A 25395-nucleotide genomic window follows, 5' to 3' on the forward strand; every position below is an offset into this window, starting at 1 on the left:
ATATATATATATATATATATATATATATATATATATATATATAATGTCTGTGTTTTAAACCCTCACCACACTCTTGCAATATTCTAAACACTGTTTCTAAACTCTAAAGTTCTCTAGAGCACAGCATGTCATGATCGCCGCTCTCTGCCACCTGCCAGCGCTCTTGGCCACGCCCACTTCTCCACTGCAGAGCGGAGATCATGACATGCTGCAGGAGGGAGCTTCTCCCTCCACATGGGCTACACATAGGTGCAGCAGGTGTTAAATAATTTAAAATGATTTATTTTAAATAAAAAATCCATGCCTATCGTGTGGCTCTTCAATCAAATCAATCAGCCAACTGTGTGTCATGTCCAATCTTACTTTGAAAAACCGCAAAAGAGCGAGTCCGCGAAAGTCGAACTGCGAAGTGGCGAGGGACTACTGTATTTTAAAAAAGCAATGTTTTGATGCAACTGAAAAACTGGAGGAACTTAAGACGTTTAACCTCCTACGACCTGAACTCTTGCTTATGTGGATGCCAGAACTTAGGAGGTTAAAGGTTTTATGTAAACATTTGGAAATAAAATAAAATACTGGGAAAAATATAAAAGTTATAAATACCAGCTCCCATTACCTGAATGAGCTGAATGTTTTGATGTATGAATATGCTAAATAGCACACAGAACCCCCCAAATAACAGAAAAACAATAGTATGACTGCTGAGTCAGTATTATCTTGTTGTAGCTCTTACAGGTCTGTCACCTGACGCCAGCAGTATGTGCAGAGGCGCAGAAACTGCTGTGGCTGTGAGAGGTTTAAAATCTGCTTAACTCTGCAGTCAGCACCTTTGAACATGCTTCCAGCTCTGGGCTGGGAACCTTGGAGCCAGCAGAGACGGCTCTGTGGCTGAAGCCCAAAGCACCCAACCTCCATCCATGGGTAATTACACAGCACGACCATCAGGCTAGCTTTTTCTGTTGGAGAGGGCAAAGCATGTGCTTCCTCCAGTGAGAGACACCAGGGTGTCGCTGAGCATAGGAGGTTTAAAATGGTTCATTTTCTCCAGAATATTAGGTCAGAATGAGCCGGTGAGTGGCTGAGCCCCAGTTACCACACACGAAACAGCAGCGGCAAAGCTAAAAATACATCTTCTCACCTATATGAGATCATTAAACAACCTGCAGGTTTAAATTATGTCATCTCCTAACAAAAAGTAGTGGATAATGTTTTTGCCTGTGTCCGAGTGTTCTGTTACAAAAATACTTCATGAAACACTGGACAAATCTAATGAAACTTGCAGAAAGTAATCACTGGATGGACATCTACAACCAATAATTTACCATATTTTTGGCCTATAAGTCACAGTTTTTTGCATAATTTGCATGCCCTGCAACTTATACACTGAAGCAACTTATTTATGTTTTTGTTTCCCATATTCATAAACCAATGTTTGGCTGAGATGTGACCGTTTTCATTCATTTTGACTGAAAATATCGAACAATAACATTTTCAGCCACTAGATGGCACTCGAGTAGTATGGCATGCCGTTGTGTCATGGAATAGGTAAAAGTGGCTATTAATGACACAATCGGCTTGCCATAGATTGACACCTTCGTCCAGCTCGCCTGGAGCAACCGTCAAATCAGCTTCATTTCTCTGCACCGCCCCGGCAAAATGCAACTAATTTGACCATTGAAGTGCATTTATTAAGTAAAAGTTCAACTGAGACACACCTTTGCTATAAAGTCGAGCAAACAAATAATTGTTTTAGGTCCTTATCTTGTTAAATTTTCAAGAAATGCGCAGCGTTTCCTCCCTTTGCACGCTCCCGGAGCACCGAGGCAACAAATTATTTTGAACTGCAGCTGATTTTACCATTAAAGTGCATTTACGAAGGAAAAATTAGACTGAGACACACCTTTGCTATAATTTTGAGCAAACAAATAATTGTTTAAAGGTGCTTATCTTGTTAAATTCTTGTCAAAGTCCTCTCCCGTGCATGCTCCTGCGTCCACCATTTGGCAGCCAATCGATTTTTGGCACACCGGCCCACATTTCCGGGTTGTCAGCGGTGATGCGTAATAGATGAAACCTATACGGCGAAGCCATTTATTTATGTTTTTCCCCACTTTATTAGACATATTTGGACTGATGCGAATTATACAACAGTGCGACATGTACGGCAGAAAATACGGTAATAATAATTTAACCTTTGTAGCCAGTTTTTAAAAAAATGCATGCCATTCCGACAAACGTTATCTTTAAAATTTTTGTCATTTGCCAACATTAAATGGTAATCTTAGACTAAAACTGCAACAAGGAAGAGAGATATCCATTTCTTGAAGGAATGCTTAGCCTTTAATTTGACCTAATGCTTTGGTTGTCTGCGGCGCTGGAATGTGAGGGAGAGACAAAATGAAGACGTCAGTATTCAGACTGTTCTCCCGTTTGAGAGCAGAGGCACCGCTCCACAGCAGAGAAGCCCAGAAAAAAGATTAGTGCTGAATGTGCACGAGGTTGGAAAGAACGAGCATACTGATCTTACTTTGGCCAATTTTATCCCCGTTATTAAAACTCTGGACATCTTAGCACCTACATATTAAACAACAACAATAAACACTATTGTGATATAATGTTCTTTTAATCCCAATCTTTTCTCTCTCTTTTATAATACCTTCCCCCTCACTGCTCTGACAAACCTTTTCATTCCTCCCTTCCCCTCAAAGCATGTTTACGCTCCCTGTCCTCTTTCCCTCGCAGCCCTTTGTCTGCGAGGACGGCTGATTGTTTTCACCTGCTCACAACTGTTCGGCACTGACTCGCTGCTGATGGCCTGTTCCATCGACAGCGGCCGCCGCTGTTGATGGAGATGTTGTGGGAGTAGGTGCATCATGCCGTCTCTTTCAGGCAGAAGCACGAGTAATCTTTCAAAGGCAGCAGAATTGCATTTGCGCACGTGACTCACTCTGGATGTTAAAACTGTAACAAATATACCAGAACAGTCTAGAAATTGGATTCATATCTGATAAATCCTGTCCGTAAATTGTGAGTCAGAGACGTAGCCACGTTTCGTCTGCAAATAAACGGAGAGGCTTCAGAATAAAATTTTTAAAATCATGATGTAAAAAAATTATATTTCAGGATGACAAATAATTAGATTAACTACAACATGCTGCTGAATTGTTGATGCTCTAAGCTGAACCCTGAAGCAAAAATTAATGATTAAAGAAGCAAATGCATGAGAAATAACTGAAGGGTTGGATTTTTATTTATTTATCATTTCCCATCAGCCGATTCTTTTAAATCATCATAAGAACAAAAACACAGAAGTGCTTGGTTCTAAAGTTACCGTAGGAGGTTTTTAAGGGTTTCTTAGCTGTAGCACTTACAACAACATCCAGGTGTTTTGTACCTGAACACCAAAGTTCACCAGAACGGATACCAATAGCAATATGTCAAGTAAGAGGGGGAGCGGTCGTTATGGTCAACGAGCGGATCACGGCTACTTGATCTGACGAGCCATCGGGTGAGATGAGGGTGTGACCTGTGCATGTGGGCCGTTAGTTGTCTAGACTGTTGTCTCCCTCGTACCCAGCCTAATAGGGGCCAACTTATTGGAGTAAACCTAGAGGGCCGGGGCGACCCACTTCCCCTTTTGACAGCGGGCTGAGGTGAGTCACTCACCAGGAGGAGGGCGGTTCACCGGGACGAACACGGAAGATGCATACCTGAGCGTTGTGCTTGAGTGAGCTTGGCGTGGACAACATCAGCTGACTCGATCAGGGTTTTGCTGGTTTGGATCATCTAAAGGTCAAAAAAGAAAACAAGTTACTCAAAGTCATACCATAGTTTTGTTAAAACCTTTCAGTGGACGTCCACACAGAACCTTTTGTAAGATTTAAGATCATTTATACTGTAGCTACTTTATTCACACCTTTAATACTGAGCAATCTCTTGTGAACTATTTGGAAGGGAGTGAATGAAGAACGTATATCAGAGGCTATAACTGAAACCATGTGGACACAGCAAAGAGCCCGAAAGTGGCAGAGACGTCTTTTCACTTTAAATCTGACCGAGACAATATTTGGTGTGGCGCACACACGTCACCCAATGAGCCGGTCAGGAGCAGTCGGACAAGAGCTGCTGCACAAAGGAGGATAATTAAGTTTCACTCTCCTGTGGGAGACAGAACGCCGACGGTCACCGAGTGCATGAGCATGTGCACACGAACATCTCTCTTCCAGTCCTCTTCTTCTGATGAGAACTGGTTTGAATGCAGTTTTATAAATCTCCAACCCTCAAACTTTGAGTGGAAATAAAACAAACTGCATCCGTGAAGAAAAGGATTTCAGAACCAGAACTTTATTTTGGTCTCAAAGGAAGCCGAAGCTAGAAACGTCTTTTTCTGTGAATGAGCAGTGTGAATGCTGCGTGGCTGCTAAAATGTGTTGAAGAACTTGAAAAAGAGTTGCTCAACTTAAAACCAGCAGACAAACAGCTAAAACAAGCACGATGTAGCTAAAAGATAAAGTTAGCAAAACTGAAGCAAAACGTTAAAGTTGGAAAAACAGGAATTAGGAGCTAAATGTAACAAAACTGTAACTAAAAGTTGAATGTCACAAACTTGTAGCTAAAATTAAATGTAGCAAACCATAGCTGATTACAATACTGCCCTAGCTAAAAGCTAAAATAAGCAAAACCATAACAAAATGCTAAAATTTGCAAAATAGCTAAAAGCAAAGATTTGCAAAACAGATTAACATGCAGCAAAACAGTTGCTAAGAGCTATTGTAAGTAAACTATAGGTAAAAGCTAAAGCTAGCTGAACAAGAGAAAAAAGCTCAAATTAGCAACATATCTAAAATTTACAAAAAATTCCAAACACTAGCTAAAATTTAATGTAGCAAAATCATATTAAAAAGCCAAATTTAGAAAAACTGTAGCTAAAATGTAGCAAAACTATAGCTACAAGTTAAAATTAGCAAAGCAGTAGCTAAAAGCTAATGCAAGTAAACTAAAGGTAAACACTAATAGAACAAGAGCACAAAGCTAAAATTAGCAACATATCTAAAATAAAAAGTAGCCAAACTCTAGCTAAAAGTTAAAAGCAATGAAATCATATTAAAAAACAAATTTAGCAAAACTGTAGCTACAAGCTAAAATGAACAAAACAGTAGCTAAAATCTAAACTTAACACAATAGAAAAAACTAGAAGCAGCAAAACAATTGTTTTTCTGTCTTCATATAGTTTAGCATTTAATAAACAATAAAAATCCTAAATTATGTCGACAAAATGTAAGGGGATCAATCAGCTTCTGTGTACATGCACACAACAACACGCCTGGATTATCTGGTCCATATCAAAAAGAATGCGTTGATGTCTTGTTCAGCAAATGGTCAGCACATTTGCTGGCAACTGCTCGCATGTGTGCTACTGAGAACGCAGACTTTGCTCTGATATTCTGCAGTAAATAGCCTGGTGTTGGCAGCCATGAAGTCAGCTTAACGTAATAAGCTACACCCACCCCCCCACCCACCCCACCCCGGCCCTCTGTTTTTAGGCAGACAGCAGGACAAACAGTCAGCTGCCATGACCCCAGCATCAACATGAAGCATCGAGAAAATACCATATGCTACCACAATACAAACAACTTCTGATTTATTTAATCTCTATGTTTCAGCTTAAAAAACACACATCTCTGTAGATTCTCATACAATATATAAAACTATTAAGTGCTGAGAAAGAAAATGAGAAAACAAGTCATAGGTTGTTGCAGGATGAAATAAAATACAGATTACATTTGTTTTCTTGTTTTTGCTTCATCCCCTGCCATTAAAAACTAACTGTGTGAACATTTATGAAGCGTTCACACTATTGAGCATGCATCAGGACGTTCACACTGTTGTGAGCCATTTTTCTTCTGCACATTTTGACACGATTATAATCCCGCAGTTTTCAAGTTATTTCATCAAATCATAAAATCAGAACGTTCGGCTCTTTCAGGACAATCCTGCAGTGAATTTTGGTATTGATGCAACTTTAGCTTTTTGAAATATTTAGCCTTTTATGCCATTTCCTTCTCAAAGAAAATGAATTGAGCTCATTTAACATCCTTTAAATCTTCAGATCTGTTCACAACCTTTTACTGCTCCTTTCACATTTTGTTCTGCTTCAATTTCTTTGTGCAAATTTAACAATGTTTCAGCTATTTTCTGCAAATTTCAGCTTTTTTTTTTTTTTTTAGCTGTTTTGTGACCCTTTCAGGTCCTTTCTGCTAACAACAACATTGTTGTGCTTCTTCTATCTTCTTTCTGCTAATTTCAGCTTGTTATGCTTCTTTCAATTTATTTATGCAATTTTCAGCTTTTTCAACTATTTCAGCTACTATTTAGCTGTTTTATACTAATTTAAGGCAATTTCAGCTAATTCCTCTTTTTATTTGCACTTATTTCAACTATTTTCAGTCTAATTCAGCAAAAATGTGCTCTCGCCACTGCCTTCTTGTAATTTCAGCTTCTTTCTGCCTTTTTAGCTACTTTGTACTTTCAGCTGTTTTTTTTTTGCCAATTACAGCTTTTTTCAAATAATTTCTTCTTTTTGTGTTCATTCCTGCTTCTTTCTGCTTATTTCAGCCTAATTGCCATATGTGTTTTTGCTGCTTTCATCTGTTAATTTAAGCATTTTCTGACATTTTAGATATTTTGTTTTGCTCATTTCAGCTGTTTTCAGATAAATTCAAGATTTTTGTGGTAATTTTTGCTAGTTTCAACCTAATTAACTTATTTCTGCTAATTTCAGCTTGTTATGCTCCTTTCAGCATTTTCAGCTAGTTTCAGCTTTTTCTGCCATTTCAGCTACTATTTATCTGTTTTATGCAAATTTTAGCTTTTTCAACTAATTACACATTTTATTAGCCGAATTCTGCTCTTTCCAGCTCCTTCTCGTAGGTTAAGCTTCTTTCTGCATTTACTGCTACTTTTTAGACAATTTTTTTTGTTGTTAATTTTTGCTTCTTTTTTTTTTTTTTAGCTGATTCTCATTTTTGTGTGTAGCAGTATATAAAACCTAATTAAAAATATATGTGTTCTTTCTGCTTTCTTCTGCTAATTTAGGCTTGTTCTTTCATTTCAGCTACATTCCAGCATACCTTCTTTAGCTAATTTCAGCTGTTTTTCAGTAAGTTCTTCTGCAGCAGGCATTCACGTTGCATTTTTGCAGGAAAAACAATTTCTCAGTTATTTTTGTTACCAACATAAGAAAAGTTGAACAGCATAACCTGTGTGGCTGTGTGCAAAAACTCCCTGAACCCCATAAAATAATAAAAGCCAGCAGAATATTGTATGTGCAAATGTGCGTAAAGCTGACGTGAGCAGCATGAACGCTGCAACTGACCAAAATGACTCACTCCACCAGCTTCCATCACGCCCTAAAAAATAAAGAACATGGGAGTAAAAACTGCAAATGATGACTTTCAGTCTTCCAAGCCCCTTCTGGACTGTTCCAGTGTCAAACTGTGAAAAATATAGCAGTTTTCTTGTAGAGGAGGCAAGATGAGGACGAACATGTGCATTTAGGCACCAAGTAGCTGCATCTTGACAGTCTGACAGGTCAATTACTGCTAGCAGCTCTATCCGGCTGAATGGATGTTGGAATCAAATGTGTTTCAATTTGGCATTTACTTAATGAGAAAGTTATTTATCTGTTTAAAAACATATTTAGTTCTATGTCACAAACTGTAATAAGGATGTCTCAGATCAATGTGGTGCGAGTTGTATTAACATGTTTAAGTTGATTTGGTTTGTATTTATTTCATCATGTTTTAGAGTAAAAACATAAAAAATGAACATTTTGATGTTTTTTTTTTTTTTTAGCTTTGTGCCTCAGGAAAATCTCCCATGAGAGTGTTGCCAATCTTATATTTTGGGATAAATCAGCATGACTGTCACGGAGAAGTTATTTTTACTTTTCTAAATAATCAAGGAATGCAGTTAGGACAAGCTGAAGTAAGCATAAAAAAAGCACGTAGGCAGGGCTTTTTGGAGCTTAACAAATCATGCACGGCAGCGCGCACATCAGTCATTTACAACACGAAGCAGCGTGGACATATGGCACACCACGCAGCGTGGAGCACACACTGGGGTGTGTTTACATTCAAATACAAGCTGAAGCGAATCTGTCAGGGCTGTGTAGCAGTCTGAAATATGCACACATATCAGACGTATGGGCGTGCAACGCAGGAGTGAAATAAAGACGTGATTCAGATGCAGTTTGTAGAACATCTCAAGGCTCCCACGTACTCGAGCGTACTTCACTCCGCAGACGTCTGCGAGTACCGGATTAGACTAAACGCGGACTCAAAGCGGACGCTCTCAAGCCATGTCTGCGCAAAGATCAATGTTCACGACCACGAACGTAGTATGTCTGTCACAATAACATTTTTTTCTGTGCAATTAATTGTCTCAGAAATTATTGCAATAAACGATAATATTGTTTAAAATTTGACAATAATTAGTAATTATTGTCAAATTTATGAAGAAATGTTGGTAAATTTGTTTTGTGTGTAGTACCTTTTTTGACCACTGGATGGAAATATAAGACTATTTGAACCAAAGGATGGATAGTGAGGGAGTGAGCAGTGTGTCTCTAAGAAAAATGGGAGGGAGCCCCCTTGATGTGACATGGGCTGTCTCTCTTCGGTTCTTAAAATGAGGCAAGAGGCAAGCGATCTCTTTCTCCTCGTCTGTTGATGCCATGACTGAAATTGTGAGAAATGAAGGAATTTGTCACGAGACAATTAAAATCAGGCCCGGCGTGGCTGCAGGACAGTCTGGAGATTTCCTGGTGGGCTGGCCTGATGTGTGGGCTGCAGGGCCAGTGCTCCCTCTTTTTTTTTTTAGAACTTTTTATTAACAATATAAACACATCCTAATGCATGCTCAATATAAACACAGCTGCTCCTGGGTTGCCAGCTGTCTCTACCAGGGCCGCCAGGCAGCTCTCGCTTTCTTTTTTTTTGTGACCTGTCAATCAATCCAGTAGGCGTGTCAGCAAATGGCCAATCAGTGATCTCAATTTGTCCTGAAGGTAAACGCCCCTTGCCTGCGGAGCTGGGCTGCAGTCAGTCAGGGTGTACTCTCGAGGATGAAGTCTCAACCGTCTGCAGACAGTGCGGACAGTGTGCGCAGTGGCCGCACGGCTCACGGAGTACACACAGTACGCCTGAGTATGTGGGATCCTTTACTGTGGCGTGAAAACAACAGTCATGAACAGAGTATACTTGAGTGTTTGTCCTGTGTTTCCATTTAAGGTCAAGGTTCTTTATTGTCATTCGCATCACATGCAATGGTAATGAGATGGAACAAAAGTGTGTACACAGGGCCCCAGTGGCATCCAACAATAGCAAAAATATAAAGTGTAAAAAAACTAGTAAATAAGGATCTAAGATATAAACTAAGATATACACTAAACGAACGCCAAACTGTACGCTACAAATTCTAACATATACACTAGTCACTAATAGTGGAAAACAATACACCAAACAACAGCAGTACGAACATGAGTCTTTGTGGGTGTACGAGTACGAACGAATGAACACAGCAGCATTAAATAATCAGCAGCATGAAATAATCAGCAGCATGGGCTCAGCAGCATTAAATAATCAGCAGCACAATCAAAGTTGCATTACAGTATATTTTTCTCACAGTGATAATCCTGATTAGGGATTTATGAGTCTAACTCATAATTGTATAGTCATTGCACCTGAGAAAACGCAGCAAAATTGGCACAAGAATTTGTTGTGTAGGATGTTTATGCAAACCTAACCACATAATTTCATTTTATCTTTTTGTTGAAGTTTATATAACATTTGCAACACCTGAACCTCCTCGAGTCTTGTTCCGTTATACTTGTAGAAACTTGCTCGCACTTTCCTGCTGCACTTCCTGTTGTACGGTCGGCCACTTCACAGCTTGCACAAATCAGCCGTAACTTTGACAGATTGTGTAACTGAGGCTCTTTAATATTTTAGTGAAAGTTGTCACCATGTCTTCTTTTATATGAAAATACCCAAAGCAAGGGATCTAAACCTCACGTTGTCAAACGTTTTTAAATAAAACCCTGTAAGTTTTAGTTTATCCACAAGAGACAAGATTTTAAAAAGTACATATATACAGTATATACATATACAGCTGTTTTCAGATAAATTCAAGATTTTTATGGTAATTTCAGCTACTTTCAGCCAAATTAATGTCTTTCTGCTAATTTCATCTTGTTATGCTCCTTTCAGCTTTTTTCAGCTTCAGCTTTTTCTGCTATTTCAGCTACTATTTAGCTGTTTTATGCTAATTTTTGTTTTTCAGCCAATTCCACATTTTTTAGCTCATTTCAGCTCTTTCCACCTCCTTCTCATAGGTTAAGTTTTTTTCTACCTTTTTGGCTCTTTTTGGACTTTTTTTTGTGCAAATTTTAGCTTTTTTTTTTAGCTAATTTCCTTATCTTTGTGCTCATTTTTGCTTACCAGTATTTAAACCTAATTCAGTAAATGTGTTCTTTCTGCTTTCTTCTCCTAATTTAGGCTTGTTCTTTCATTTCAGCATGTTTTTTTTTAGCTAATTTCAGCTGTTTTTCAGCCATTTCTTCATCAATAAGCATTCCCATTGCATTTTCACAGGAAATGCAATTTCTCTTATCTTTGAGTTTTATTTATCTCCAATTATCATATTTATTTCTAACATTAATGAGCACAAACGTATGAATGGTCTTTACAGGAAGTTCGGACTTGTCTGTAGAAATGGTTCTTAAGAGGTTTATTACAATCTACCACCAGGGTCATCACAACTGACCACCTGCAGTCAAATCATCCTAAATGAAATTACAAGTGTGAACAGAGCTAATGAAAAATCTCTTTTCAGTGCACTCGTTCCTGCGTGTGCTGACTGTTTACCATGTCGTAGGCGTTCAGGACTTTTCGCAGGAGCTCCGGCACCGGACTCTGAGCTTCCATGGTGGGATAGGTCTCGCTCAGGTCCACCGTTACCCTCAGAGTGCGTTCACTGTTCATCAGCCAGGTGGAAACCGTCAGGATACACTGCTTCATGTTGGCTGCAGGAGTCAGGCCGCACAGCTCCTTAAAGGACACCAAGGCATTCTGGGAGGAAAGCACACATTCACAATTGAGATATTAACAAGTCAATAAGATATTCTGGTCAAATAAATCCATTTTAAAGTAGCCTATGCTTCTCCTGAATATATCCTGAGTGATGCTGGTCCTCCCACAGCTTTGGGCTCTGGACTGTTACTGCAGTGTATTAGTGTCACATTGAACTCCACTACAGTAACTTCTTGTGCACCCAGAAGACATCTTCCTGCCTGCAGAGGTTTGTAAACTGTGATCTAATGGAATGGAAAACTCTGCAGTCACGTTCTGAAGATAACCTTGAGAGAAAAGACTTAAGGAAAATACGATGTCTGTCTGAACAGTCACAAAATGAGATGTGTCCTAGGTGATGGTAAAATGATGCATTATTAATATTATCCATCTGATCATTCATCAGATATCACTGAGTCAAGGAAGTGTTTATTCATCTCTTTCCTAATTTATCTTTTCACTGTACTGGATGTAGATTATAAGCCAAATAAAAAATAACTAAAATTAGTTATTTTATGTTTCTACATAAATAAATCTCTGCCTCAGAATGTTGTCAGATCTCGGTGGTAGAATGAATCTAATTTTGGATTAGGAGCAGGTATGGCTCAGCTAGTCGCTCAGGTCTGCTAACATTTGCACATTGTGCACCTCCTCTCCACGTGCACGAGTGTCCTTGAGCTACACCCTGAACCTTACATTTTTACAGCATTTACAAGCATTTGCTGAAGTCAATAAAACAGTAACAGTTCTATAAGCTCATTCAGATATTGTGATATTTATTTATTATTGTGTGAATGTTTATTAAGCATTCACACTGTTGTGATCCTGTTTATATTTATTTCGACTTCTGTCTTCTTCTGTATGTTTTTTGGCATCGTTCTCATTCCACAATTTTTGTGCTATTTCAACAAATCATATGAAAACATTCAGTTTTTTCAGGACCTTTTTGAAACATTTAGCCTTTTCTACCACTTTTTTCTCATAGAAAATGACTTGAGCTCATTTTACATCCTTCAGATCTTTAGATCTGTTTACAACCTTTTAATGCTCCTTTCACATTTTGTTCTGGTTCAGCTTCTTTCATCTTCCTTGTGCAAGTTTAACTTTTTTTTTTCCAGCTACTTTCAGCTAATCTCAGCTGTTTTGTGCTCCTTTCAGATTATTTCTAACTACAACATTTTTGTGCTTCTTCTAACTTCTTCTGCTAATTTCACCTTGTTATGCTCCTTTCAACTTATTTCTGCAAGTTTCAACTTTTTCTGCTATTTCAGCTACTATTTAGCTGTTATTATAATAATGTTTTGCTTTTTCAGCTAACCACAATTTTTGCACTCGTTTCAACTTTTTTCTACCGAATTCAGAAAAAATGTGCTCTCTCTATTTCCTTCTGATAATTTAGGCTTCTTTCTGCTTTTTTTTTATTTTTTATTTTGGCTACTTTTCAGCTGGTTGTTTTTTTGTTTATTTGTTTTTACTAATTTCAGCTTTTTTCAGATTATTTCTCATTTTTGTGCTCATTTCTGCTTCTTTCAGCCTAATAGGGCAAACATGCTCTTTCTGCTTTCTTTTGCTACTTTAAGCTTGTACTACCTTTTCAGAAAAGTTTTTAGCATTTTTAGCTAATTTCAGACATTTTCAAATAATTCATGTTTTTCAAGGTAATTTCTGCTACGTTCAGCCTAATCAACTTCTTTCTGCTAATTTTAGCTTGTTATGTTCCTGTCCGCATATTTCAGCTAGTTTCAGCTTTTCCTGGTATTTCAGCTACTATTCAGCTGTTTTCATGCTAATATTAGCTTTTTTATGCTAATTCTGCTTTTTTTTTAGCTCTTTTCAGCTCTTTCTACTTCTGGTAGTTTAAGTTTCATTTGGCCTTTTCAGCTACTTTTCAGCTATTTTTGCTAATTTCTGCCTTTTTTTTTTTTGCTAATTTCTTAATTTTTGTGCTCATTTCTGCTTATTTAAACCTAATTCAGCAAATTTGTATTCTTTTTGCATTCTTCTGCTAATTTAAACTTGTTCATTTCAGCTACATTTCAGCATGTTTATTTTTAGCGAATTTCAGCTGTTTTTCAGCAAGTTCTTCTGCAATAAGCAATCAAACTGCATTTGTGCAGGAAATGCAGTTTCTCTAGTTAACATATATTTTAATTTTTACCCTACTTCATGCAAGCTGAGGGCAATTTAGTACATCTGTGGATAAAGGCATGAACTAAGATGACTGAGGAAACCCAGTTATTTTTAATAAGGCATAAGAGTGAATAAAATATAATATAAGAGAAGACAAATTAAAATTGTTTACACAGGACAGGCTAGTGTGGTATTAGGAAATCAGTTCATGCACTCAACAATGTCCTGGGTGGAAACAGCCGTCTCTTTGGGCGAGACCTCCAGGCCTGAAGACAAATCTTGGTACCTCTAAGGATGTGCTCCTGTATCGTGAGGCATGATTTTCCTGCTGACAAAGAGGTTGGCCAGAGGACAGAACATCTGTATGCAGAGCCTCATATGCAGTTAATACCTCTTGGACAACTGGAGACAGCTACAGAATCAAAGCTCTGGATTAAAAACTCACTGTGTGGTTATACGTGTGTGATCTATGAGCACGTCTGGCTGCCAGCGTTTACATCTCAGCGTGGTATGAGCCCAACTTATTATCAAGCTTTGAATAATTCCTCACATGTGTGCATGCAACCACAAACACAAGTGTTTTTTGATAATTATTGCACAATAAAAGCCAGGCTGGTGCCAAAGCACAGCATTACAAAACCCAATGAGAGGCTTGTGTTTTTAATTACTTCCCCCCATCCCCCTACTTTATTCCTCTTCCAACACTCCCCAAACGAGGGCTCCGTGTCCGGTTACACCAGAGCTTTTGTGTCTGCTTGCCCAGCTCTCTCCATCTCTCTTTGTGCTTTTGTCTCTGCATCGCTCTCTTGTCTCTGGCTCACAGCACTAATGTGTCAATGATGGCACTGAAATATTTCAGCAAATAAAATCAAACTTCAGCCTGGCATCACTCCTCCAGCTCTATTCACACTTTAGAGACTTTGCTGGACACTCTTTACAACTGCAAAAACAATCGATCTGCTGCTTTTATCCACATAATTATGGTAATCTACCCTATTTATCCATTTGTCAGTGTTTATGGACTCCCTCTGCATGTTCAATGGTCAAATGGTGTCTCTATTTTCTTATTTAAAACAAATCCTACATAGGTTTTGATGTTGGATAAAAGAGTCTAGCTTGCTGAGCTGCCATGTCTTTATTATTATTAGACCTTTATTTGTACAGGTTAGTTCCCATTGAGCCTCAAAGACTCATTTACAAGAGACCTGTCACATACAACATACAGGCAGATGAGGAAAAAGAGAACATGAGGATGGAGGAAGCCCCCCAAAAAAATCATGTCTCGCACCATTTCCTGGCTGGGAAACAGTATAAAAGATGCAAAAAAAGACCTTGCAACATACAATGACATCACAATACATTTATGCATAGAGGTCAACAAAGGTGGTAAGTTATCCATAAAAGCTCCAGAAGGTTCCAAAGTTCTGATAAGATGGTACAGTGTCTATCAGCATCATGATTCGGATAAGGCCAATGTCTAAAGAAGTGTGTGAATCTGCAGTTCTTCCACAAAATGAGCTAATAAACTTTATTTTCTTACCCAAAAGGCAGCGTGTGTGTTAATTTGTATAGTTTTGTCAAAATACATCGTGACCCACTGAATGGGTTTAAATTAAACTCTGAAAAAAACCCGCACACATACATCTACAGCTAAATATCTGATGGAGCCAGCTATTAGGAAACAGAAAAATGCTTAAAACGCAGCCGATTTGACAGATATTGAGTTAAATTCAGTGTGGAAGTAGCTGAGAGTCATCCTCAACACACTCTCTGAGCGCCATCACATCTTGCAAGCTCTCACAATATTACATTAGATTTTGCCAGACATTTGTCAGACCTTGTTAACATTAACAAGGTTTGACCAAACCAGCTCTAACTCATCTGGGCAATGTGCATTCTTTCAGGAATTTCTACAATGTTAACTTCTCATCTTTTTTCAGCCTTACATCAGGGTTATCAGGTTTGCTGCTTCCGGATTTTGTTTTTGTCTCATGCGTTCGTTTCCAAGGTGCCTCCAGGACACTGGCCTCTACACAGGTGGCGTCTACAAAGTCTTACCAACTGCATTTATTTTTGCATTTAAAAGGGACGGAGCTTATTCGTTTTTATTTATCTCCTTTGTAACATCCTTCTCAGTTTCAGCACATTCATTTATCTCATGAACTTTTATCTTAATTTCAAAAAGACAAATTAACATTTCAAACCTGAGGAAAATGAGGCCTGCTGAGCGTTTATTGCCGCCAGCGTTATTTGATCAGGTTAACACAGACTCATATTCAATCACCTTAGTGCCGACATTTTTCATGGAGGCCCACAGATTAAATTCTGAAGCCAGTCGTTATCAGAGATGATTCATAGGACGGATTAGAGTCTTATCTGTGACACAGGCAAGACTGTGATTAATTTCAAATTTAGCAATAGTTAGTTGATTGCAATTTTCGAAAAGTAATGTTTAATTATTCTGTGTCAAATTTAAAAGGACTGACATTTTCTGTCTTATTCATCATTTTTATGCTGTTTGAAATAAAATTTAAGTGCAGGTATATATTATTATTTATTAGAATGACAATACTTAGCCTACTACCCACACCAATATTTTGGTTAAATTAGAAAATATTAAAGAAAAATATTTGTACAGAGTTATCAGTGTTGTTTTTCAATGGTTATGAGTTGTAGAATTCCTTAAAAGGAAATATAATAATATCAATTTTAATTAAAAAAAAGAAGATTTTTGAGTTGGCATCAACTGAGGTTGTGGATTACACAAGTTTTAACTGTTTATTTTGGATACAAATGAATTAAGCAATAGCTTAAAGGCGATATACAAGTGCAAATTGCCTCACCAGTTAGATTTTAACAGTTGATTTCTTCAGTGCAATTAGGTAACAATTTTTTATTTGCTCATTAAGTCATTAGTTGTCCATTTAATGCGTAGAAACCAAGTCCTTTTTCCTGACCAGTAACTGTTCCTCATTATTGATTACACTATTCATAAAACTCAATTGTACAGCAATGTCAATTTATTGCCTTTAAAAAAAGCACGATTAATGGCAAGCATTTATAAAAAATAGCAAGAAAAAAGCTCCAATCAGACACATAGTCTTGTGAAGATTTTCTATACTTACTATCAAATCTATCGTTCTTTTCTGAACTTAGCTTTGGTGCTTTTAACTTATTTGGGTATGTGTATCTTATTCGAAAATTTTCTGTGTGTGCATCAGTAATGCTAGAAAAATGACGATTCTACTCTATAATCTACTGTAGTCATGAGAATTCTTCAATTTTTATGTAATCTCAAAAGTAAAATTTATGATTTTCATAGACTTTTATAGAAAACAGAATGTTCAGATTAAGCTGACAAATTAGATCTAGATCAAGAGACTATTATTTTTAGATTTCTGCTTTTGATTTCCTTGCAAACTATTCAAACAAAGTCATAGATGAGCATCTTCTTTGGCACAATCAAATGTGCTATTCTTTACTAAATATGTGACAAGCAATACTTCACTGGACAATGGTGTTAATTTGTTCTGTTCCAAACAAAATAATAACCAAACATAATGTATAATATGCAAATTTAACCTATGTCATCAGCAAATGACTAGTAATCTGGATCAACTCCAGATTAATTAATTTCCAAATAAATACTAAGAAAGAAAGATGAGATGAATTAGTTGTACTAATAACCTGTCAACATTTACTTGCTGTGTCAGATTATTGCACCAGAATGTGGAAGTCTCGACTTCACTCAGCCTGCCAGTAAAATCAACACAGGTGCAACATATGGTTTTTGGATTGTGCTTTAATGTGTGAATTTCCTTACCTGCACATTTTCTCTGAGGTCTGTAGCCTCCCTGAGGGGCTGGGTGGAGGCTCTGAAGAGTTCATCTACTACTTTGATCCCTGTGGTCTTGGTGGTGGTATACTCCCGGGCCTTCCTTCCCTTCTTCACAGAAAGACCCCTCTTGTGTGCCTTTCCTCCGCCACGCCTGTTGGTGATAGCTACATGAACAAACAGGGTGGTGTTGGGTAGGAACTCTCCTGTGAGAGATTGTAGAGGGACATGCCTATAGCCTGGCTGTAGGCACTCAAATGGGATGGTGTACTGGCCAATGAACTCATCTCCAATGTAGTCGTCATCCAAAACTACAAAGCGTAAAACTGCAAGTTCAGGTAAGTTGATCTGAAATTCAAAACTCTCATCAAAAATGGGATTGTCTCCATTTTGGGACACGGTTTTGGTTCTTTGCTCAGCACAATCAGCTGGTATCCCATGTATTTCTACATATATGTAAGGCTCAACTACATCACCCTTGGCAGCAGAGCCACGAGGCTTTGGCAGATTCTGCCCGCTGATGATTTTGATGTGAAGTAGCTGTGCAGATACTCCTGGCAGGGAATCCCGAGCATTGGCACTAAAGTAGGACACCTCCTCTCTCATGATGGCTGGCCGCAAAACATATCCACAGTTTCCATTTTGCCTGAACCAACCAAGATTAAGGTCCATCATCAGTCCTGGTGTTTGGTAATTCATGGCTACAATTTGGCAGCCACATTTCCAGAAATCCTGGGGATTCATGTTGCTGGCATCAATCCTCATTGATGTGGGATACACTCTGGAGAGGAAGCGTTTGTTATAACAAACAAATTCCTCAGGAAATTCATTGGCAAATCTGTTTGCATCAACTTCATTGAAGGAACATATCTCCCAGTTTTTCTGTTCCCTCTTAGAGAGGTCAAAGTCCCTGAACTGTACCGACTTACAGAGAGATACAAGGTCAGATAGCTCTCTGCACAACCTGAGTCTTTTACAGCCCAAACCATTCAGGTGGTCCTTGTCATCAGCTCCAAGTCTGCGGGACATTTCCAGACCCTCCTCTTCATCCGTTACATCCCCCTCAGCGTCAGTGCAGCTGGGTGGCAACTTTTTACCCTTAAGGAGTATTTTGCCTTTGAGTTTCTCAGGAGAGGGTAGGTAGTTTTCCTCTTTGTTTGGAGGTTCAAGGCATAGTTTGTCCCCAAGAATCTTCTTCAAGTGCTGTGCCAATACTCTTTGTTGGAAGACACAGCAGTGGGTCACCAAGCAGAAAATAAGAGGATACTCAGAGCTTTCAAAAGCGTACTGGTTTATTATGTCCAGAACTTTGGAGAAAGCCAACTGTGAGGCCAAAGAACTACCTACATACACCACTGGCTCATTATCAGGACCATCCCACACTATGACCTCAATGCTGCGGCATCCCATCCTTAGAGCTCGGATGTAGCTGCTGATGTCTGATGAACCCCAGAAATGATCATCAAGAAGGGAGGCATTATGTGAGGAGTTGATATAGTAGTGAGAGAGAGGCTGTGTCATATCCTGGCACACTTGTTTGTGCTGGGGGTCAAAAATGTGGCATTCTGAGGACAGGAGGTAGTGTGTAAAGCCATCAATAGAGAGGTAGCCCCGTTCTCTGCCTTTGGCAGATGGCTCAAATTTCTGAACAATGTCCCTGCACATTTCCTCTGTTACGCCCTCCACACCCTGTTCCACATCGACAAACAGCATCAAATCTTTACTGTCCAGGTACTCCTTGTTGCTAGAGAATTGAACTAGTAGAAAGAAAATCTCTGGTCGTGTGCAGAGCTCACAATAGGCTTCCACAAAAGTATCCATATTAATTCCCTCCCCGTATTGGTCTTTAGCTTTATGTAATTCCTTGAATTTGAGCTCTATTCTGGACTCCTTCATGCCAGGATTGAGACCCTTGATTATCTGGGTGGCTCTGAAAAGGTCTATATGTCCTTCCTTTTCCATATCTGTCAGCTCAAACACTGAGCCAATCCAAGAGGTTCTTAGACTTGGTTGACTGGGTTCCATTATGTCCACAGTGTGACGGCCGTAGGACACCAGATATCTTAAGCCCATGACCCATGTGTTGACAACATCTGCTGTACTGGCTACCAAATCTAAGCTCTCATAATTATCTCCATAGATGATTGAGAAGGCGCATTCATCAGGGAACTGATCCGAGAGACCATTGCTGCGCAGGACAGGAGTTTTCTTTCCCAAACGAACTTCCTTAATGCTTTTGATTTCCAATTTGGCTTTCTCCGAATCCTTCTTGGATGGCTCCCATCGAAGCCAGTGCATATCTGGATCTAGCAGGAAATAACGGTTGTACATGCGTGAATTGGAGCGCACCTTCTTCATCTCACAGCCCTCCATCATAAAGGCAATGCAAGCAGCAGTGCTGTTGATCTTACGGTCACTTGGCATTGAGCTGAAGGACACTGTTTTCTTCCTGACCTGCTTCTGTTTGGAACCATCCTGGGAAAAGAAAAAGGGGAAGGGAAGGTTGGAGTAGAGAAAGTTTTCTTGGTTACACATTTAAATTTTTTAAAATGCTTTGAATAGAAGAGACAATATACAGAAAATAATGTGTCCTTCTTTGGAAAACAACATTCTAGGTATGACAGAGTTTCAGATGCGTACCATGCAGGGACTTATTTGATATTTCACTGTAAACATTAAATATATTGTATCTTTAACGCATATGCATTATGAAAGATATCATTGATTGATGAATAACCTTATAATTATTTTTTGATTTCTTCTTTGACCTGCTCCCTTCCTCAGGGGTGGCCAAAGCAAAATAAAACAAACAAAGACTTGGCAATTGTTTCTATGCTGGATGCCCTTCCTGATACAACCCGAGACACACACAGCTCCACACAGAACTACAGTAACCCTCTCTGTGGGGCAGAGGGCTGCCATCAAGGGCTGCCGGGTGGAGCAAATGGTGGGAGTTAAGGGCCTTGCTCAAGGACCCAGTGGGGCAAATGAGGGTGGAGGCAGATGTAGGTGCTTCACCTTTCCCTCCCACATTTTGTGTTGTCAGATCGGGGGGGTCGAACGGGCAACCTTCTGATTACAGGCTCAACTTCTCTAACCTCTACCCTACCACTCCCCCATAATTATAATAACTATAATTACTAATTATTACTAACTTGACCTACACAAGGTGAGGTCAGTAAACAAGGCCAGGCTGATGCTGGCAGATCCTGATTACCCGCTCCATGGGGAGTTCAGGTTGTTTCCATCTGGACGCAGGTATCTGCTGTCCAGATGTAGGACAAACAGACTGAAAAACTCATCACTGTAGCGATCAGGCTTCTCAACAAACAATGATGATTTCTGTACTGTTATTTTGTCTTACTGTCTTGTCTATGGATGTTTTGTGTGCCTACTGATTGTGAAACCAACTGCCCCTTGGAGATAAAGATTCATGAACTTCAATTGACTTATATACAGTAAAGAGTTTAGCAAAAATATTTTATTTAGAGTGTATTGACTTAATTCTGTGTGAAACAAGAGTAATATCTGGCATCATGCTTGAAAACAGACTGTAAAGTACTATGTACTGCAGTACTGAACAGTTGGCTGTAATAAAAAATACATGAGACTGAGGATTTGATTTACACCTTGGTTCAAGTTTCATATCAACAGTAAAAGGCTTTAGTTTTGGAGCAATATTTTACTGCAAAGTAGATTTGTGAATGAAATACTGTAATAATTTTCTGATAAATGTGTTTTTTGCAAGCCAGTTGCAAAGAAAAAGCAAAGTTTTCTGTATACTGTCTTTCTACAAAATATAAAGCAATAATAATTGTAATTTTAAAAAGTAAAATCAGGAAAAGAACACCACCTGCACTGATATAACTAAACTCCTGCAGCTTTCTGGTTTTCCTGACTTGTTGGCAGAAAGCAGATAGTGCTGCCCTACTTCCATACTGGGGTGGTTTCCTGGACAGCCTAAATTCATATGGCCTGGTTTAGGAGTTGGAAACTGGGCTTGTTGAATAATGCATAGCTAGCCCCAAAAAAAGAGTAAACCCAAAGTAATTTATTCTAAAGCATCTGAACAAAAAAGTGGTCCGCATATAAAATATTTTTGTTCTTAAGAAATGCTATTGGTGAGGATTACTTAATCCTGTAAGAATTGAAGGCGGCACGGTGACGCAGTTGGTAGAGCTGCTGCCTCTCAGGGAGAAAGTCGCCGGATCGGATTCCGACCGGGGGGTGGCTTTCTGGGTGGAGTTTGTATGTCCTCTCCATGTATGCATGGACTTTCTCCATGTACTCTGGTTTCCTCCCACAGAACAAAAACATGCATATTAGGCTGATTGGTAACTCTAAATTGTCCCTAGGTGTGAGTGAGAGAGTGAATGGTTGTCTTGTTTGTCTCTTTGTGGTCCTGTGATGGACTGGAGATCTGTCCAGGGTGTATCCCACTTCTCTCTTGCACAGTGACTGGACGTGGGCACAAGTGATCCCCGTGACCCGAAAAGGAAGAAGCGGGTAAATGATAATGGATGGATGGAGTTGAATTGAGTTGAGTTTGAGTCCTTTATTCATGTTTCAATAAATCTAAAAGAAAGGCTACAAAGGGAAGAGGGCTCCAGGGCTGCTCTTGTCCTCTGCCCAGGTCAATGACAGCCTGCACCAGGTTGATGGATCTCCTTGGAGCAAAGTCTAACTCTAGTCACAGTGTAACCACCGTGAAACTCCTCGAGACAATCTGTCTTCTACCCCATGGTCAGAGGAAGATGACGCCTGGCAGCTTCTATCAATTAATGAGCACCGTTTGATGCAGGACTGAAGCAATGATCCTTTCATTTTGCCCCTTTTTACTTTTCCCTGGATTTCAGCACTCAATGACCTAATTGTCTTATTTTTTTTAGAACTGGAAAAATACAATTATATATAAATTAATAATAAAGTATTGTATAAATTACATAATTTATATAAATACATTTTGAACAAAATTATGTAACTACAGTAAATTTATTATTGTCCTTAGAGGACGGGACACTCCAAGTCCAAAAGGTTGCTTTTTGTTTTTAATTAGATCTATTAAGTCACTATTTTTTTACAGTTAAGAAATATAAGTATGTATTTGTAAGAGTTACTGCTAAAAATCAAAGTCATACGATGATGCATGTAATCTTGCATAAATTAAAAGGGCCATTACAGTGCAGTTGGTTTAGCTCAAAGATAGCACAAGTTAAAAAAAAAAAAGTAACCTAAGAGTGACCACTTATAGGAAGTAAACTAACCTTATCTTCTCCTTTTGCTATGACCTCTTTCCTCGAAAAGATAAGCCCCACTCTCTTATCACAGCGGTAATGGAAGTCAAAAATGAAGGCTCAAATAAAGAGCTCAGTTTTCAAACCAAATGCGTTGCTATGAAATGTCAATAACATTCTCCTTTTTCTTCACGGGCAATATCAGTCATAACAACAAACTCAGACAAACCAGACAGTTATTTGGTTTCTTTTGACATGCTCTTTTCAGGGCTTGTGTGCAAAAACCAAGTAAATGGACATCCACACAGACAGGAGTGTGAGTGAGTGGCTCTATGAACGAACATTGACTCAATAGTTTCCAGGTGTTTTTAAAGGAAATGTTTCCAAAGGTCAAATGGTGTGAAGGTAATAGTTTGTTCAATGACATGCTGGTACAATTACAGACCAATGTCTGTCGTTATCTGCTTGGCATTCGATTAAAACCAGGCTTACTTTGGTTTTGTTTAAAACTATTACTTTCACAACAAAACTTGTTAATTGCACAATGAAAATACATGATAAAGATGTATAGCTCCCCCAAACATAGGGAACTAAGGGTTCACTTTGGCCCCAAAGTTTTAACTATCTTCTAGTGAAGTAAAGAAACCATCCATCATCTTCCACTTATTCCGAAGTCGGGTCATGGGGGCAGCAGCTTGAGCAGGGAAGGCCCCGACATCCCTTTCCACAGCCACCTCTTCAGCTCTTCTGGGAGGACCACAAGGCATTCCCAGACCAACCTAACAACAGTCTCTCCAGTGTGTCCTGGGTCTTCCCCGGGGTCTTCTCTCAGTTGGACATGCCTGCAGCACCTCCCTAGGGAGGCACCCAGGGAGCATCCTTACCAGATGCCCGAACCACCTCAACTGGCTCCTCTCGATGTGGAAGAGCAGCGGTTCTACTCCGAGTCTCTCCTGATAACTGAACTTCTCACCCTGTCTCTAAGGGAGAGTCCAGCTACCCTGCAGAGGAAACTCATTTAACCTCCTGTATCCACGATCTCATTCTTTCAGTCACTACCCAGAGTTCGTGACCAGAGGTGAGGGGAGGAACGTAGACCGACTGGTAAACGGAGAGCTTTGCCTTACAGCTCAGCTCCGAGATACTTGAACTCCTCCACTTGAGGCAGAACCTCACCCTCGATCCGAAGAAAACAATCCACCTTTTTCGTAAAGAAATGGTTAAAGTAAAAAAACTATTGAAAAATTATTTTTTACTTTTATTTAGTTCTAGAAGTACAAAATCATCTCTGAGGTTCGGGGCTATTTTGAGTGACGTCTCTATTTTGCTTAATATATTTCATATTTCTCTCAGCACTTTTTTTTTCATGGTTGTTTTACTTGCATCACAGTTTTTGTTTGTTTTCCTGAAGGCATTTGCCTTGTGCTGGTTGATGCCAGTCCTGAAGCAACGTGTGGGTATTCTGGTAATCAGCCACACCTCCCCTGTTCCCTTTTGTATGGGGTCACTGGCTGCTCTTGACTGGGTCAAGCCCTTCCTGATGTAAGGGTCAAACTGTGGGGCGGTACAGTCAGGCTGGAACTGAGCTCCCTAAACTGCTCTGAAGGGCAAAGGTGTGTCCATTTTCATCCTGCCTCTCTTAAGTGTTGCACTGGGAACAATAATGTGACATGTGGAGCCTAACTCCAGGGAGGCAATTAACGCAGCAAACTTCAAGCTCTCATTCATAGCAACAGGAACAGGTTGCCCCCACTGAATGCACTGTACTAGAAAAATAACTCTTCTTTGCTGTACATGAATGCAAAGTCCTTCTTGATTTCCATGATTATATCTTCAATAAAAACCCATTGTATGCACATCTGCATCCCCTCCCTGTGCAGCTCAAGCTATTCTGAGTTCTAAATGAAGCACTGTCACACAGAATAATGCTTCTGTCTCTTACAGCTTACAGCACAAGAACAGTCTCACTTTTATAACACAGTGGAAGATACAACATCGCAGTGTAACGTTTGAGGGCAGTAGAGGGTGTGGGAATTAGCAACTGCACTGTCAAATTTTAGAATACTCAAAGTGCTCAGCCTCCCCAACTGTTTTCCAACACATGGATGTTGAATTTATCCCCTGAATGCTTTCCTGTGGGAACATACTGCTTCTTTCACAAATGTGGCCCACTTTCTCCCCATTCCAGCAAATCTCCATCCATCCCACCTCCTCGTCACGGCTGTGTTGGCTGACTGCCGCTCGCGCCCATCATAGCTCAACTCTAAAACAGCTCTGCCGAAAGCAGTCAGCCACAGCGTGGTTCTTCTCACCCACAGAGCCACTGTGTCATTTCTGTGTATGCAATGAGAATCGGTGAACAAGGCGACAGGGGGGTTTGTGTAATGGGGAGTGAAGACGGAGCAGAGCTGTGGCCTCTCAATGACATGCTTTCCAAGACCGAAGTAACAATATGTGAGGCCTGTTTGCCCTTATGTGGCTGGAGAATCAGAGCTGTCGTTTAAACAGGTATGTGCACCCAGCCAGACAGTGAGATGTCAAAATATGCACATACAAATACATGATTACTGAATTTAGATGGTGTAAAGATCCAAGCAAAATCCAATTTCCATTTCTTTCTCGAGAGACAGGTTTCTATAAATGTGAGGGAAAGAATCCCCTGTTTGCGACAAAAGAAAAAACATGCAAACGCAAAATGAAACGTTTCAGTGCAAAACAAATTTATTACGTCAATATAAAGCAATGCGAGTTCTCTGTACTTTTTCATTGGCTAAACGAATCATATCAACAGATCAGCATTTTTGTGGTTCTGTGGGAAGGATATGAGCAGTTCATATGCAACTATTCATAAATAACTCCTTGAATAGCTTCAATAAAAACAACAGAGTTCAATTCTGATTGGGTTATTGAGCTAATGGCTAATCTAAGAGAGGCCAAGACCAAAATCATCCTAAAAACACCTCTAATATCAAATTTTGTAGCAGTTCAAGCAAATGTTTTCTTTACCATTTCATTGCCGTCAGTTTTTCATTGCAGGGTTACTTAAAGAGAATTTTAGGGTTATTTG

General features: G+C 39.3%; 1 protein-coding gene across 1 annotated transcript in view; it reads right to left on the minus strand.

The window, feature by feature from the left end:
- plcl5 (phospholipase C like 5) overlaps positions 1 to 25395 on the minus strand; it is a 103956-nt gene that overhangs the window by 21107 nt on the left and 57454 nt on the right. Inside the window, exons 2-4 of the mRNA XM_037689272.1 lie at positions 17083 to 19569; positions 10926 to 11129; positions 3711 to 3786 (exon numbers count right to left, since the gene is read on the minus strand). Of these exons, the coding sequence (XP_037545200.1) occupies positions 3711 to 3786; positions 10926 to 11129; positions 17083 to 19569 (2767 nt within the window). The remainder of the gene's footprint in view (positions 1 to 3710; positions 3787 to 10925; positions 11130 to 17082; positions 19570 to 25395) is intronic.

The sequence above is a fragment of the Nematolebias whitei genome, chromosome 15 (assembly GCF_014905685.2).
Source record: "Nematolebias whitei isolate Nwh7 chromosome 15, NemWhi1, whole genome shotgun sequence".
Classification (NCBI taxonomy): domain Eukaryota; kingdom Metazoa; phylum Chordata; class Actinopteri; order Cyprinodontiformes; family Rivulidae; genus Nematolebias; species Nematolebias whitei.